The sequence below is a fragment of the Sturnus vulgaris genome, chromosome 1 (genome assembly GCF_052056855.1).
Source record: "Sturnus vulgaris isolate bStuVul1 chromosome 1, bStuVul1.hap1, whole genome shotgun sequence".
Taxonomy (NCBI): Eukaryota; Metazoa; Chordata; class Aves; order Passeriformes; family Sturnidae; genus Sturnus; species Sturnus vulgaris.
This window is the reverse complement of record NC_142243.1, coordinates 30,023,239-30,037,957: the sequence shown is the minus strand read 5'-3', so window position 1 is coordinate 30,037,957 and position 14,719 is coordinate 30,023,239. Positions and strand designations below refer to the sequence as shown.

The following is a 14,719-nucleotide window of genomic DNA, read 5'->3' as shown; positions in this document are numbered from 1 at the left end:
AGTAGAGCATGTCATTGTAAGGTTAAACTACCATTCAAGCTTGCAGCATGGGACATGCTTCTTTACTCATAGCCAAAATAGTGTTCATTAAGGAAAAAAAAGTAGGAAAACAAAAAATCTTTTGGTTTTCCATCATCAGTGATAAAAGAAATGGGATGAAACTCCATTTCCTTCAAAGTGCAGCCCTAAGGCATATTTGGTACTCTAAGTATTTGATTACTCAACCCTGACACACTGCAGCTGAGATGCTGAGCATGTCCCATGTAACCCATTGCCAACAAAATACCTCTACTACCTCTCTGCTTCATACCCAACTCCCCTGCCCACACCTCCCTTCCCTCCTCTACTCATTCATCACCACCAACAAATTCTGGAGCTGGGGCTGGGCCTGGAGGGGTCACAAGCTGCTTGGCTGGCTGTTGCATCCTGAACAGCTACCCAGCAAGCTCAAATTGAGAAGGGAACCATTGAGGTCACATCTCTGCTATTCCTCTGGCAGGAGCACTGATAAAGCCCAACTGTTCATATGGAGGGTGATTTTTTTAATACAACTTACAGGAACCTTTTGTTCCAGCAGTTTCCACATTCTCACATTTCTAGGTCAGTAAGACGGAAATTTTTTTATGGGCTCATTGTTCTTCAAAGTACTAGAAGCACCATGGACACCTTAATTTCTAAAGTCTGTGACATGGTACACCTACAGCTGTTGAAGTGATATATTTTTCCATCAAAGGAAAAGAAAGCTCTTTTCTGCTTCAGTCTTTGTCAGTTAATTCTTGTGCTCATTTAGTAGGGCAAGTAACAGTATGTGTTTGTGGTAGCTTCATTTTGAATATCTTCACAATGTACTTCAACCTGATTTTCAAACTGACCTCACTAAAGAGAATTATTTGTATCTGTCTCCCTCTAGTGAGCACCAAATCCTAATAAACCTTTACAGCTATTTTCTTTATAGCTATAAATAAGCTAGAAATAACTCTTGGTTATGCCTCATGAAATGTCATCAAGAACAAACACAAGACAGATTGAAAAAGTCCTAGCAAAATATTTAGGAGACTCATCCTAAGATATTCTTAAATATTTATTTTCAATATTTATTTATTTGAAACAATGCTCAGCAACTAATTTAATTTTTTGCTGCTTTGTAGTGCTTTCTGTATAGAGAATTAAGCTCTTCAGAAAGTTCTTGTGTGAAGCTTTACACTTCCAAATTTCTTTTTTTTTTTATACAAAGAGCTTGACTCTTGAGATGGATATCTACAAGTCTGTCAAACTGTGCTTTCCTACAGTCTTCCAAGTCTGTACACAAACCAAAAATGTGTTTCTGTGGGTGCAGTGGGTGGCCCTGCCCTTCTCAAAGCACAGTCTTGACTTCTCGACCTGTATTTCACACAGGAATAGGCTTCCTTCAGGTTCCTGTTCATAGCTCATTTTGGCTGGGAGAATGCAAAGGGGAATAGATTCATTTCTTATTAGGATTCATGGTACATTGGCTCTTACTTTCTCGTCCCCTTTCTTTGCCTCGGAGGGGAGGAAGCTGTTGCTCCCTGCGATGCCTCTCCAGTTCCTGCTCTTGTCTTTGCTGCTCCAGTTTCTGCTCTTTTTCAAGGAGTTCTTGCTGTTGTTTAATGGCTAGGAGTTCCTGTTGTAACTTGCACAGAACAAAAAGACATGAGAAAGTGCAGTTTGCAGTGTTTTCTAGGTCAGTCCTGGTTAAAACAACCCCCATGGGTAACTGAGGATCAGTGCTTGCTTTTATGCTTACACTTCTTTTCATCTCTTAACTGACTTTTAAGCAGCACAGTGCATTACTGGCTGTCACCAAATTGAACTCTAGTGTCAGGTAGCAGCCTGCTGCTCTGGTTTCACTTCTTTTTCTTTTGGCAAAGATGCCTGGAAACTTCACATTGTTCTTTGCCTGTGCATCACCCAGCTCTGGTTGCTGTACTCTGCTGCATTTGTCAGCTCTGTCGAGTGAAGCTTAGCACAGCAGTACAATGGCAAGGAGATAAGAAGGAAAAAATGAAACGAAAGGCAAGATCATAAATTCCCAGTCAAAATCCATTATAGCAATCCTGCCATAGTGCATGCAATCCCATAAATCATTTTCTTTTTTGTATTATATGAAGCAGGTCAGAGAAGAGTGAAAACACAACACTACCAGGGTCTGCCTCTATTTTACAAATTCAAATATTACGGCCTTGCCTATCAATTTGATTTGTGGTCACAAACTCAAACAGTAGCCCAAAAAAGCAGTCTTTTAATATACTAAAGCCAGTATATATTGAAAAAAACAGCCATATTGAAGTTCAGCTGAAAATCCAGGTTGTAAAATAGGTAGTTTGATTTTTTGTGGATGTGGTGGCTTCATGAGCTTGATGATTCTCATAGTATTGCCTTGATCTGCTGTAAGCAAGTCACTGGTAGGTGCCAGTAGTTTTGCTTTAAAAGGCTTTTATTACTCCAATACAGAGAAAAGAGCACTCAAACACCATCTCTCAGTCACAGCAAACCTCCCAGGCATGTTCCCTTTCCATGTCTGCTTAAGCATATTAATTTTGCAGGCAAAGTAAGGAATAAATGAAAAATGTTGCTACCTTAATGTGCTCCTGGAGCTGGGCCTGGTGCTGGCGGGTCAGGTTTTCATGCTGCTTCTGGAACTCTGCAATGAGCAGTTGTTTCTGGATTTGCTGCTGCTGCTGGATCAGGAGCAGCTCCTGCTGGAGCTGCTTTTCCCGCATAATCGGGTCCACCATGGGAACCATCATCCTGAGATCGGTTCGCAGGTCTAACGGTGAGATAGGCTCCAGTCCCACGGGAACCTCCGACTTCACATCCACTGTGGGGAGAAAACAACAAAACATATTAAATATAACTGGAGAAGGAAAATAGAGAGCATTCCTACCGGGAAAAAGACCCATTTCTCTCAAAGACCGTTTCAATGAACAGACTTTTCAAACCATTTAATGCAATCTATGCTGTATGCCATCTTCAGCACTTCCTTTCCATGCTCTGCGTAAATACTCCCAGATTAATATTCTGCTAAACACGTTAACACACAACCCAGGTTCTAAAACCATGTCATAGCCCAAAGGAACAATATTTAGTGAAAATCTCCTAGGCACTATTGATGCTACACAATAAACACTCAGGGCACTTCCTCAGCATAAAATGAAGGCCTTGCAGTTCCCACTGCACCGCAAGAGATTTTTCAAAGCTAGTGTGTAGATTTTTCTGAGGATAGTGTTACACATGAAAAGCTACTCTGTGCTTCATGGCTACTGCATATAAATATACCTGGCAAACACAGAAGAATAACATATGACATGGGGAAATAATTTGACACAGTAAATAAGAAGTTTTAATGTAGTTTTTGGAAAAGTGACCACCATGCACAGCACACTATATATGGCCTGTAAGAAAATGAATTGCTTCAGTTTGTTGTAGCAATGTTATAAATTCTCAATCCACCATTAAATTACTTAATGGAGGATCCTGTATTTTCTATCTCTTAATTTAAATCAAAGGGACTAAAAGGCAGCAGAACAGTGATTTGATCACTTTCACTGCAATACTTGTAAAGCTCCGGGTGTCACATCAAGTGAAGAGAGTAACTCTTTCTGTTTCAAAAGATCAAAAGACTAACAAGCAGCATATCTACAAGAGGAAAATAAATAGCAGCTGAAGGTCTCTGCTAAAGCCCAGCAGTTCTGATTCCATCCACAAGAGGACAGTGAAACACAAACACATTCACTCCAGTTTGATTCCTCCACTATCTTCGTTGGAAAATAAGATTATCAACTGAAAACAAACATGCTGTCGGAAATGACTCAGGAACAAGATTTTAAGCATATTTTCTCCTTTTTCTCTGCTGCAGCTGTATTTGTTTCCAAAGAGAAAACCAAAACGAAACAGAAATATTCTAGTAAGCAGAGACAGCAATACTGAAGTAGTAAAAGTTGAAACTGCAGCAAATGGAGTAGACTGAATTCTAACTGTACAATCAATTTATTAGTTAAAGATTTTATAAAAATAAGAGAAAAGGCACAAAATCTTTGTACTTATCAGACTTTTTATTCTCAAAATTCTGAAAACATACACTTTTCTGGGCCCTCTTTTTAATTTTTTTAATCCTAATAACTGTGATTGTAAACCTCAGAGCGTAATTTGGCTTCTTAACCTGCTATCCCAACAGAATGATTGTGTCTAAGTGCTTACTTTTGTTCTGAGACTAATCACTAAATTATAAAAAATCACCTTTAACTTACAAAAACTACTCTTGATTATAAATAATTGCCACCGACCAAGAGAAACGGACAGGCAAAGCCCCAGCCTTTCATCCCATTTATTCAGCAGCAATCCACATTCCATTTGTCTAGACTAAATATAGCCACGTTTATACAAGAAATCAATAGTGCTTGCAGAGAGCAGAGCAAAGACATGAATATTTCATCAAACCCGGAGAGAAATGGCAATCAGCAAGCTGACAGCAAACCGTGTAGGCTGACTGGCCTGCCAGATAAGTCTCCTGTACTTGGACAATGGCTCATTGCCTGCAAGTCACAATCTTATCATCAGCACTATTCTATTTTTAACACTAATTGCATTGTAGGTGACAAAGGTTTATCATGTTTAAAGGGGAGAGATGGATTTTCTTACAACTCTGTGACAGGATAAAAAGCCTTACTAGGAGCAGTAACTGGAGCTCAGCAAACCCTGCAGGGTCTGGTTCACAATAGTGTTTGCAAACTGAACCCCGCAGGGTTTGGGTCACAATAGTGTTTTCAAACTGAACCCTGCAGCTTATTTTGCAGATACTGGCTGAAAATCAACCTCCACAGATCTGCACGGTGATTCAGCCTGATTATACTTCGCATCTTGGACTAGCATCCCATTTCTTCTTTTTGAGAGAACATAGCATGAGGGGAGGCCTTCAGACTTTTTTAACAATGGAAATTTCCTTTCACTTTTAGTAAAATCTGCAACTGAAACCAGGCTCAGTTTGGTAAGCTACACGTTTTCTAGAATTTTCACACACTCAAATAATAAATCTAGGCCTGGAATACTTACTTCATCAAGTTGACCTTAGCCTCATTTCTTGATGTGGGGAAAAACAAATATTAGGGTAGTTCTGTACTTGAATCTATAGAAATCAATACATAATATTTAATGTAATTTCAGTGCCAGTGTTTGCCAACAAATAAAGACAAGCATTTATTTCCTGGCATAAATATTGCTAAGAGTAAGGTTACCACCAATACTTCTAATAACTGCTGACATAGCAAATATTAACTTTCAGGGGTAATTATTGTCTTAAAACTGAACTAAGTAATAGCCAACCTCCTCAATGAAATTATTGCAAACAAGTAACTATAAGATCACCAATCAAACTGAATAGTTTGCTACTGTCTGTTTCACAGACAGTAAAGCCACAGGCCATTTACGTTCTTACTTATTGCTAGCTGACAAGAAAGAGACAAAGCAGCTCCGTGGAGCCACATCAGTGTGAAAAATGTGTAATGGAGCAGAGAATCAGAATCAGCATCCTTAAAAGCTTTGACTTTTAGCTGAAGCATCTTCGTCCCACCACCACGTCATTGCAATTTTTAGTCTCTGGAGAGCAAAGGTGATGCAGAATGTTTACTCTCATTGGGGCTTTTTATGTTTTTAACCCCCTCTACACAGATATATATATATAGTCTACAGGTAAAAAATTAATCCTTATCAATGCCCTCAACTTCAAACATTAGGAGGAGCAGTATGCAGGATCTAAGCAACAGGATTCATAAAAATATTAGACAAAGAAGGAAAGGGATAGATAATGAAAGCAAATATTAATCAGAGTTTGATCAATGCTAACTTCACTTATTCTTCAGGATTTTCATATCATGGAGTAAAGCTTAGCAGGCACGGTTCAGACCCTGTCCTCACTCTCTCCACTGCAGCCCACAGCAGATCCTTCCCAACAGCTCTGCCAGCTACAGAGCGAGCCTGGGATTCCTCTCTAAGGTTAAATAAAGACAAACTCTGAGCTCGTCAGCTGTGGTGAATACAACAGTAGGCTGAAGAATATTAACTAAAAACATTACTGAAAGCTCAGTGATTCCAGGAAATATGCCAAAATTTGAGTAGAAAAATATTTAATTTCGAGTTACAACACATTGCAAAAGGCATATGTATTTATTTTTCCTATAAATACTCAATTGCCTTTATCTTGAAACATAACAACAAAAATAGTCTCAGAAGAGTGTCCAGATCAATTATACTCCATAGATGGCACTTCCCACAGGGCTTTTGAAATTCTGTGGAAAGAAAATAAGACACTTGAAAAATGGCATGCTTGTTGAGCGATTTAGATGCTTGAAGCATGTGCAAAAAGAGGTAAAGGAGCTTGGTTTAACCCTCAGGCTTTGCATTTTGAAACCATTCCTTTGAATGGGAACACTGAACAACTGTTAAGTCTTCCACTAAAAGATGGCATTTCAATCTCTGTTTCTGGTGACTGGTTTCAATTCCTGATGTATTAGAAACACAAATCTTCCAAATCACAAATGCTAAAAGAAAACATCAGAAAATAAAGCAGCCTGCTTTCTTACCACCATTTCCCAAGATGGGCAATTTTCTTTCTTTTTGTTGGCAGTTACCTTTCTTGGCAGACATTTCTGCCACCTTTAAATCTCGGAACTTAAACAAGGAATGCTGTCATCAGCTGAACAGATGCCACTCCTGATTTGAGATGCAATCAAGAAGAATTCTAGTAGACTTGCTTATAGATCATCTTGTCTAGTACATCTATGATTCTTCCATAAGAGGAACTGTGTGGAGTGCTGGGACTGCAGGGGTCCAAATTAACCTTTTCCCAAAGGAATGTCTCAGTTAAACTGTTGGGCTGGGACAGTAAAAAAGGCTGGAGATAGAAACAGGGCATGAAGCTGGCGAGCCTCCTCCTCCTGCCTTGGTTGTTCAGAAGAAGCAGTTAAGGTTTATAAAGTGAACAAGGAGGACTACAGAATTTGGAACACTAAATTAAAACTATGTCTGACAAAAGACAGATGACAAGTTTCTCCAACCAGCAGTATTAGGTAATAAAAACATATTCCTGAAAACACAGAAAACCCAAGTAAAATCTAGAAGAACCAGTATGCAAAGAAATGGCCACACCTTACCCCAGACAGCCTCTTGGTGAAGTATTACAAAGAAAAGAGAGTGAGAGTTTATACCAGTGCTACTCTTTTGAACTCTGCTCTACAAAAAAAGAGCACGACGTTATTATTAACTTGTACAGTATTTTTCATACTTCTCATATGCTTTTCATAGAATGAAAACAAATCAGAATAATTTTGCACATTTTAGTGTAAAGGAAACTGGCTCCATTTGGCCTCTTCATACAAAGAAAGTAAAAACCCTTCCTTTTTCAGAATTAGCCATCAGTCAGTCATGACATAATCAGAGCACGAAGGAATTTATAGAAAAGAGCCCTAAATGCTGAGAGGAGTGGAAGATTCACCCCCTCACCAATAAAGATAATACTTTAAATTTACTCTACAATTTAAACCTAGAATTTTTTTAACCAGATTTATGTGCCAACTCATTCAGGACTTGAAAAAGCACCAATACCTGAAAAGCTATAACAGTGTCTTTGAAACAGATTGAAAAAAAAATCTTTGAAAAGATTGAAAAGATGAAATGCCGTAGGAGGCTGAAAGTTGCAGGAATAAGGAACAGAGGGTAAGAGGGAAATTTTGGCAGCAATGTGAACCACAAAGTAACTGGCAAGAGATGGGACAGAGAAGGACTGGCTGGGCAATAAGACATGAGCAGAGGATGAGACACAGGAAAAGGAGTTAAATTTCTGCTCTGAGGAGCTGCATTAGAGGGACACTGCTCACTCTGTAATCTAAGAGCAGCCCTGGCACAGTGATAAGGTGGCAGTGAGGCCACAGTGTAAACAAGGAGCTAACACAGGAGCGATGTGTCCGTGGGAAATTAAGCAAGCAAAGTGGTTTTGAATAGCCATGACTAAAGAGGACCGAGACTGGCATGAAAACTGCCACAGCAATTGTTCAGTGTTCAGGAGTGCAGAAAATGTCTAATCTGGAGCCTGTTCCCTGGAGGAGAGGTGGCTGGCAGCTTCCTGGGGGAAGCGGTGCCACAGCAAGACCTGCGTGGCAGACGGCAGGAGAGAGAAGCTGAAATGTTAAGAATAACTAGTGACATCAGAAGTACAAGTCAGATGATCAATAAACTGTGAAAGGTTAGGTTACCTCCCATAGGATGCTTTTATCATTTCAGCTCTGGTAGCTAAAGTCTTGTACCTCAATTCTCAGCTGGCATAATCTGTCATTCCTCTGTTAACTTCAATATAGGCAAAGCTTCTTTATGCCACCTGAGAAGCTAGATGCAGAGCCTCTCCCAAGAGAACAGGGGTGAAAGAAGACAGCCTTCAGAGCATCTCATTTTAGCATGTGGACAAAAGCAGCCAGATTTAGGATGACACTTATAAAACTTTTTTTGCAATATATAAAATCAGCAGTTTCTTTCTCCACTCTCTCAATTATGCTATAGAGTGCATCAAACTGAAAAAAGTGTCACCTAGATTTCACTGAATGTTATTAAATATTTTTGATTCATTATATATCCTCAATCTTGCACTGGATTTGGGGTTGTCACAGGCAAGGAAAGCAGAAAAACTGCAAATGAAAATGGAAAATTTCTTTCAAAGGTAGCACAATGACTTTTTTTGGCAGTTAAGTACTCAACTGCACTTTGCAGTTTTAAAACTTCCTCACTTGGAAAAGAAAAATTGCAAGAAATTAAGACACATTTCAGAAGGGAAAAAGTATTTTCCAGTTATTTTCTTGGATTACCTCAAGAGTCAGTAATTATTTTAAAAAGTACTATCATTGAATTAGAAGTATAAGTGAACTGTCAAACTTGATGAGGCACTCAATTCAGTTTATTGCATTAAGGAGAAGTGTAATAAATTAAACTAGAAAAGTATTCCCCTTTGTTCGAAAAAAAAGGGATCTTATCATGATTATACCTTTTTCCTATTTCTTTTAAGTGTTTGCATACATGTCATAATGAGAAGTAAAATAAATGCAAACAGCGATCTGGGCTTTGATTTACCATACTCTTATTTCCCCAGGGCCTGGAAAGGAAGCTCAAACAACCACAAACTTCTAAAATATCAGTGAGAGGCCTTGAAATACCAACACTGAAGTTACAGTTAGCTGGCCTTTGTAAAGAATCAAAGGCTTTATTATACTGATTTACTAAAATCAGATTCCTTCTCTCCAAATAGGCTTTTGAGTCAAACACTCATAACAAGCACAAACATAAATGCCATCTAATTTGTTATCACCAGAAATTTTTTAAATGTTACAGAATTTGCTGTTTCTTCTATACTGAATACATGAGTGAAAGTTCCACTTATGAGCCCGCCAGAGTTCATGCAAATATCAGGCCAACCACTTCTGTCACAGGAATAAAGGCAAATGTTCCCAGTAAATCACATCAGAACATGAAACACTTTCAAACTCAAACCTGGGATGATCTGTTATCAAGAAATCCAAGCTGAGCTATATTTGGGTTTCTGAGTTACTTTATTTATATCTCACCTAGGAGAACCCTTACATACACGTTTCTCTATACCCATCGGCACACATGCATATCTTCACTTTCCAGAATAAGCCTTTTTGGTATAAGGAACATCAATACACTAAATTCTAGATACTAGTCCTGCAGGCAAGATAAAAACAGGACAACGTTAAATTCACATATAGTTAAAATGTAGATTTCTATGTAACTTTATTCTCAGTTCCAAAATCTATGACATACTGATGATTCCATTAGATAATGATAATAAATCGGTGTTGGTTATGGCACCAGGTTAACCAATTAGACACTAATGTGCCCTCTGCATGGCATCCATGCACAAAAAGGTGTCAGGGAAGAATGTGAAACAGCACTCTTCTGCCTGTGGAACTTCTGTGCACAAATCAGTACCACTGCCAGTGGGAACCCTGTGAAGATGCCAGCTCAGGTTCGATTTGGTGGCAGCATCACTTACCAGTTAAAGAACTATATGTAGGCACAGTGTCTCCAAGCCAGCAAGTATCTGCTTATCAGTAGCTTCCAGTCACTTCAATAAAAATTTAAAATTAACTAATTAAATTGAAAGCACATGACGTAATTGTGTCTGTACATTTGCATTTATACATAATTCTTGCATCATATTCTGAAATGCTAAGAAAAAATTATGGATCACACATGATACAAAGGGTTCCTCTCACCTCCCTTTTTAAAACAGGTATAATGATTGATGCCACACCCACACAAGAAAGGCAACCTCTTTTCAATTGTGTCAGTACCATTCCACATAAAAAGACAGTGTGCCAAATCCCCCAGGTTGCTAGGGATGATGAAAGGGCACCATGGAGGGTTCCAGAGACCTGCAGTCTTTGCCTCATCACTGATCCAGAGGCAATACAAGTCTGCTACAAAGGGTACCAAATGCATCCAAAACTTAGGATTTTCACTTACTTTTCTTTCATCTCTTCTCCACCCGTGAATGCTGCAGACACATTTGTGACATTGTTGAGTTTACACCTGCTGAATAATTCACAGCAGTGGGGCTACCACTATTCTAATCTCAAGGTGATGACAGAGAGAGAGGAGAGGGGGAGAAAGCTCTTCCTTGAAGTGGGGGTATCAAAACATTTGGGCATGCCAGCAGGTATGTCCTGAAGTATCATAGGACAGCATGCTCCAAGCAAGTAAGACAGTAGGTGGGGGTTTGCTGAACAAGTATCTCCAAATAGCATTGCTATTTCAGGGGTGTGACAGCCAGTGCTCCAAACAAAACCCTTGGAAGGCAAGATGTAGGGCAAATCTTTCAAGGAACTGTTGGCAACATTGTTTTTTAGGAAAAAAGATGGCTGACCCCAAAAATGCATTGAAAACAGTATCTCTCAGTTCCTTTTGTTGTTGTTGTTGTAGAAGTACGTGCTCCCCAAAACACTACAACAATTTTAGGTTTGGTCATTGTCCTTTTTGCTGCATAGCAAAATCTAGAATTTACACATAACTTCCTAGGCTTACAACCTGTCTGTTATACCCAGGAAGTCAAGAAAGACCTTCTATTATTCCAATGTTTCTTGTAAATATTTATGGAACATCCTGATCTTGGACAAGCATTGGGCTGAAAATGGTGTTGATCCTAAGCATAGAAACAGGGAGAACTGAACAGAAATCTCCCTCAGAGGAGAGGAAAAATCCAGCAGAAGGATATTAATGCCTTTTAAAGAATCTTACTAATGAGATAATAAATGTCATGTCAGTTGGAAAGTGGTAACACAATATTTCTTACTATGATAGCTCAGAAGTAAGGCTCTTATGTATTCTATGCAGAATTAACAGTTGCAGATGTTTATTAGCAAAGATGCATCTGTGTGTATTATACATTTTTTCCTATTCTTCTCCCCTTTATACCACATTGCCTTGAACTGCAGCACACTCGGGGGACTCTCTCTCCCTCTGCTCACATAAAGCACCGAGCATATTTACACAGAGACTGAAATAAAATGAATAGATAACACTAAATTGATAGCTGGCTGTTTTTGAAATTGCTAGATTACTGATACCTAGCAGCAGAATAGTTGACAACATGCATAGAGAAAACACTGTGGGTGAGGCAGGGAAAATGAATGGAAAAAATACGGTCCCAATGATGATGCAAAGCAAAGGTAGAGTTTATTAGATGGTAGCATTCAATCAGGAGTGGCAGAATATAAGAAGCAGAAACAATGCTAATATAGCTGATGGGAATATTAGGGAGCAGTCAAGCCCCAAAGTTAAATGCATAATGACATCAGTAGGCAGAGAAGATAGCTAAGGAGCTAAGGAAGAGTTACTGAGGAAGGTTCCTCACAGCTTGGTGAAAGGGCTGTGAAGGTCTTAAAGGTCTTCATCCCATTTTATTTTCTGCTGCAGACAGACTATGTCTTTCAGGAAACAACCTTGACTACCATGCACATGGCCTCATTTCCATTACTGAGACCTTACGTAAGGCAGGCACTCCAGTAAAAGAGATTACATAAAATATACGAAAAGCATTATGAACTCACAAGCAAGGAAATGCCAATCTTCTAGGATGCTTTCTTATATTTTCATCTCATTAATGTGAAGACAGTTGTGGTTTTGTAGAGTATAGATCCAAACCATAATCATCTGCAGTAAGTAATCACAAAAAGTCTCTCATATTTTGCCATTTGGGATTTGGAGGAATTACTTGAAAAACGGAGACAGACTTCTCAGGTTCAGAGCTGTAATCCAAATACTGAAGAATTATTCCTTTTATACTAAAAGGGTGCCTTGGCAAAGATAAACTCTTAGATGATTACTTTTAAAATCAAATAATGTTCTCAAGCTGAAAAAAACTCCCAAGCTAGGTATAAAAGACCTTGTTCATGTAATCATGTGACACACTTAGCATCATTACTATTACACTACTTATCTAAATTGCACCTTTCCAATTTTTTTCACTTTTCATCACAGTAAATGATTTCAAGCCTACTTTGTCCATATCTGTGTTTAATTGCTTTTGACAATTTACTTTGATTTCTTGAAAAAGGGCTGTAAATCTCTCCTTGAAATTCAAAACATAGCAATACCAACCTACTACTAACGCTACCAGTGTATAAGAGCAAGAAAAACTATTTTATGGTTTTTCATAATGATGTAACACTAAACTTAGAAAATATTATTCATGACTTGTGCTCTCCAGAATAGAGGGATGTCTGAAAGGCTCTCTTTGGAATGCAGAGACTCAGTTTCAACCACCAGAGGGAGTCAATTTGATGTTTCAGGACAACTACAGAATTAGAATGAACAGGAAAAACACTGAGAAGAGAAGAACTAACAAATATCGCTATTGAATCCAGATTTATGTGGACTGTGAATCTAATGAAAATAAAGTTTAACTGGGGTTCTTTTCAATGAAATAAGAAAATCACCTTTTTCATTTCAAGTGCTCATTAACGAAATTCCTACTAGTATACTTTTCTTATATGACTTCAGATTAACAAAATTTTAAGTAATAAAAATATTTGACATAAGAACAATAGTTATATTTCTATGCAACCTACTACTCTTTCTCAAATTCAAGACACTGTTGTACTCAAAAGCCTTTTTACCAGCTGCAAATACAGCAGGTTTTTTCAGTTTACTTATGGTTCAGTCAACTCAATCAGTAAATAGAGTTATGGATTTACTATGGTGAGTACAGGAAACAGACATTTCTCCTCACTCTGACATATATTTGCCTTTGTAATTTTTAAGAACTGGAAAAGCAAACTATAGAAAATATTAAGATGACAACAACTTTCTCAGTACATTAGCTGGAAATATTTTCTGTGGTTATTATTCTAAATAAACACTGAAAAAATGGTTCTGCATTCTGTAATATTGCAGACACTAATATAACACTTCTAAAAATTAATCTGTGATGTCAAAAGAACAATAGACATTGAAAATTTATATGTAATTCTGATGCCACTTAGCAAGTGCAGTTCAGAAAACTGGAAAAGCCGAAAGTTATTACCCATTTTTGTTTTTCCACATTTCAGAAGATCCATTTTTCTTACTAGTGAGTTGTTTTTTTCTCTCTGCATCTCATCTGATCCGCTGAAAGTCAATGGGCACTTCTTCAGTTTCAAATGAGAGAGTCTTTCTCAAGTAAGTTTTGCAAGAAATTAAATTTCCTACTAAGAAGTCTACAAAAATCAGTGGGAACTCTTCTCAAATTTCAAACTCAAGTTTTAGAAACCCACAGATCAGGCCTTGAACAGGCACACTAGACTAATGGAGTCAAGCACTAGAAATTACTCTTTGAGAAACTCTCTGGGTCCTTTGAGAATCTCAGCCTAATCATTTAAATAAATCCTAGTCATATGGAAATTCCCACCCCCCACTTAACACATTAATCACTCAGAGCAGAAGTTCCCTCTCACCAGACCTAAAATGAACAACTCTCAGCACATTTAGTCCTGTTGACTGAGCTTTTGAACTTGGCTGGAAACATCATTACCAAAAAATTAAAATTCTGCAACACAAGAGTCAACTTGCAAGTAAGTGTTTAAGTTCTGCACTCTAAGCAGAACTTTCTGTGATCAATGACATGGCATTCCATGTTATTGCATCAGGCATTGCATAGTAAGGACTGGGAGAAAAATGCAGTGCAACTTATTGAAGGTTTGCCATGGAAAAGCTCTAGTACTAATTTTAATGTAAAGCACTGAGAGTAGGATTGCTACCATAAAGAATTAATTAATATGTTTGCTTTGACATGAGACAAACTGGAATGTCTGAATTGAACTCATCAAGGTTCTACCCTCATCAAGGTACTGCAGGAGGCTGCACTAGCAACAGCATACCTTAATAAGTTCTTCTATTCAGATTTTTTTTTTTTCTCAGAAACGTGAAAATTCTTCCTGACTGCTTCCCTTCCTGTGTTTTTTATATTTGTGCCATATGCACTTATATCTTAGGGTTATGCTGCTAAGAAACAGGAGATTATTTTGGTGAATGAGGTTATTTTCACTAAATTTTAGATGTGCTTGTGTTTGGTTTTTCCCCCTTAATTAGGATCTAATAGTGCATACCCGAACCAAAATTTCTAACTTATGCATTTCCAATAGCCAGCCTTGGCCAAGCACTG

General features: G+C 38.2%; 1 protein-coding gene across 23 annotated transcripts in view; it reads right to left on the bottom strand.

The window, feature by feature from the left end:
- Nucleotides 1-14,719, bottom strand: part of HDAC9 (histone deacetylase 9) — a 457,908-nt gene that overhangs the window by 224,845 nt on the left and 218,344 nt on the right. For 15 of the 23 annotated variants that reach the window (XM_014894384.2, XM_014894392.2, XM_014894387.2 and 12 more), the window contains 2 exons: nucleotides 2,598-2,839; nucleotides 1,501-1,651 (listed from right to left, as the gene is read on the bottom strand). In XM_014894384.2, coding sequence (XP_014749870.2) covers nucleotides 1,501-1,651; nucleotides 2,598-2,839 — 393 coding nt within the window. Of the gene's footprint in view, nucleotides 1-1,500; nucleotides 1,652-2,597; nucleotides 2,840-12,128; nucleotides 12,237-14,719 lie in introns of those variants that run through there. The other 8 variants (XM_088162701.1, XM_088162750.1, XM_014894382.2 and 5 more) reach the window with 2 other exon arrangements.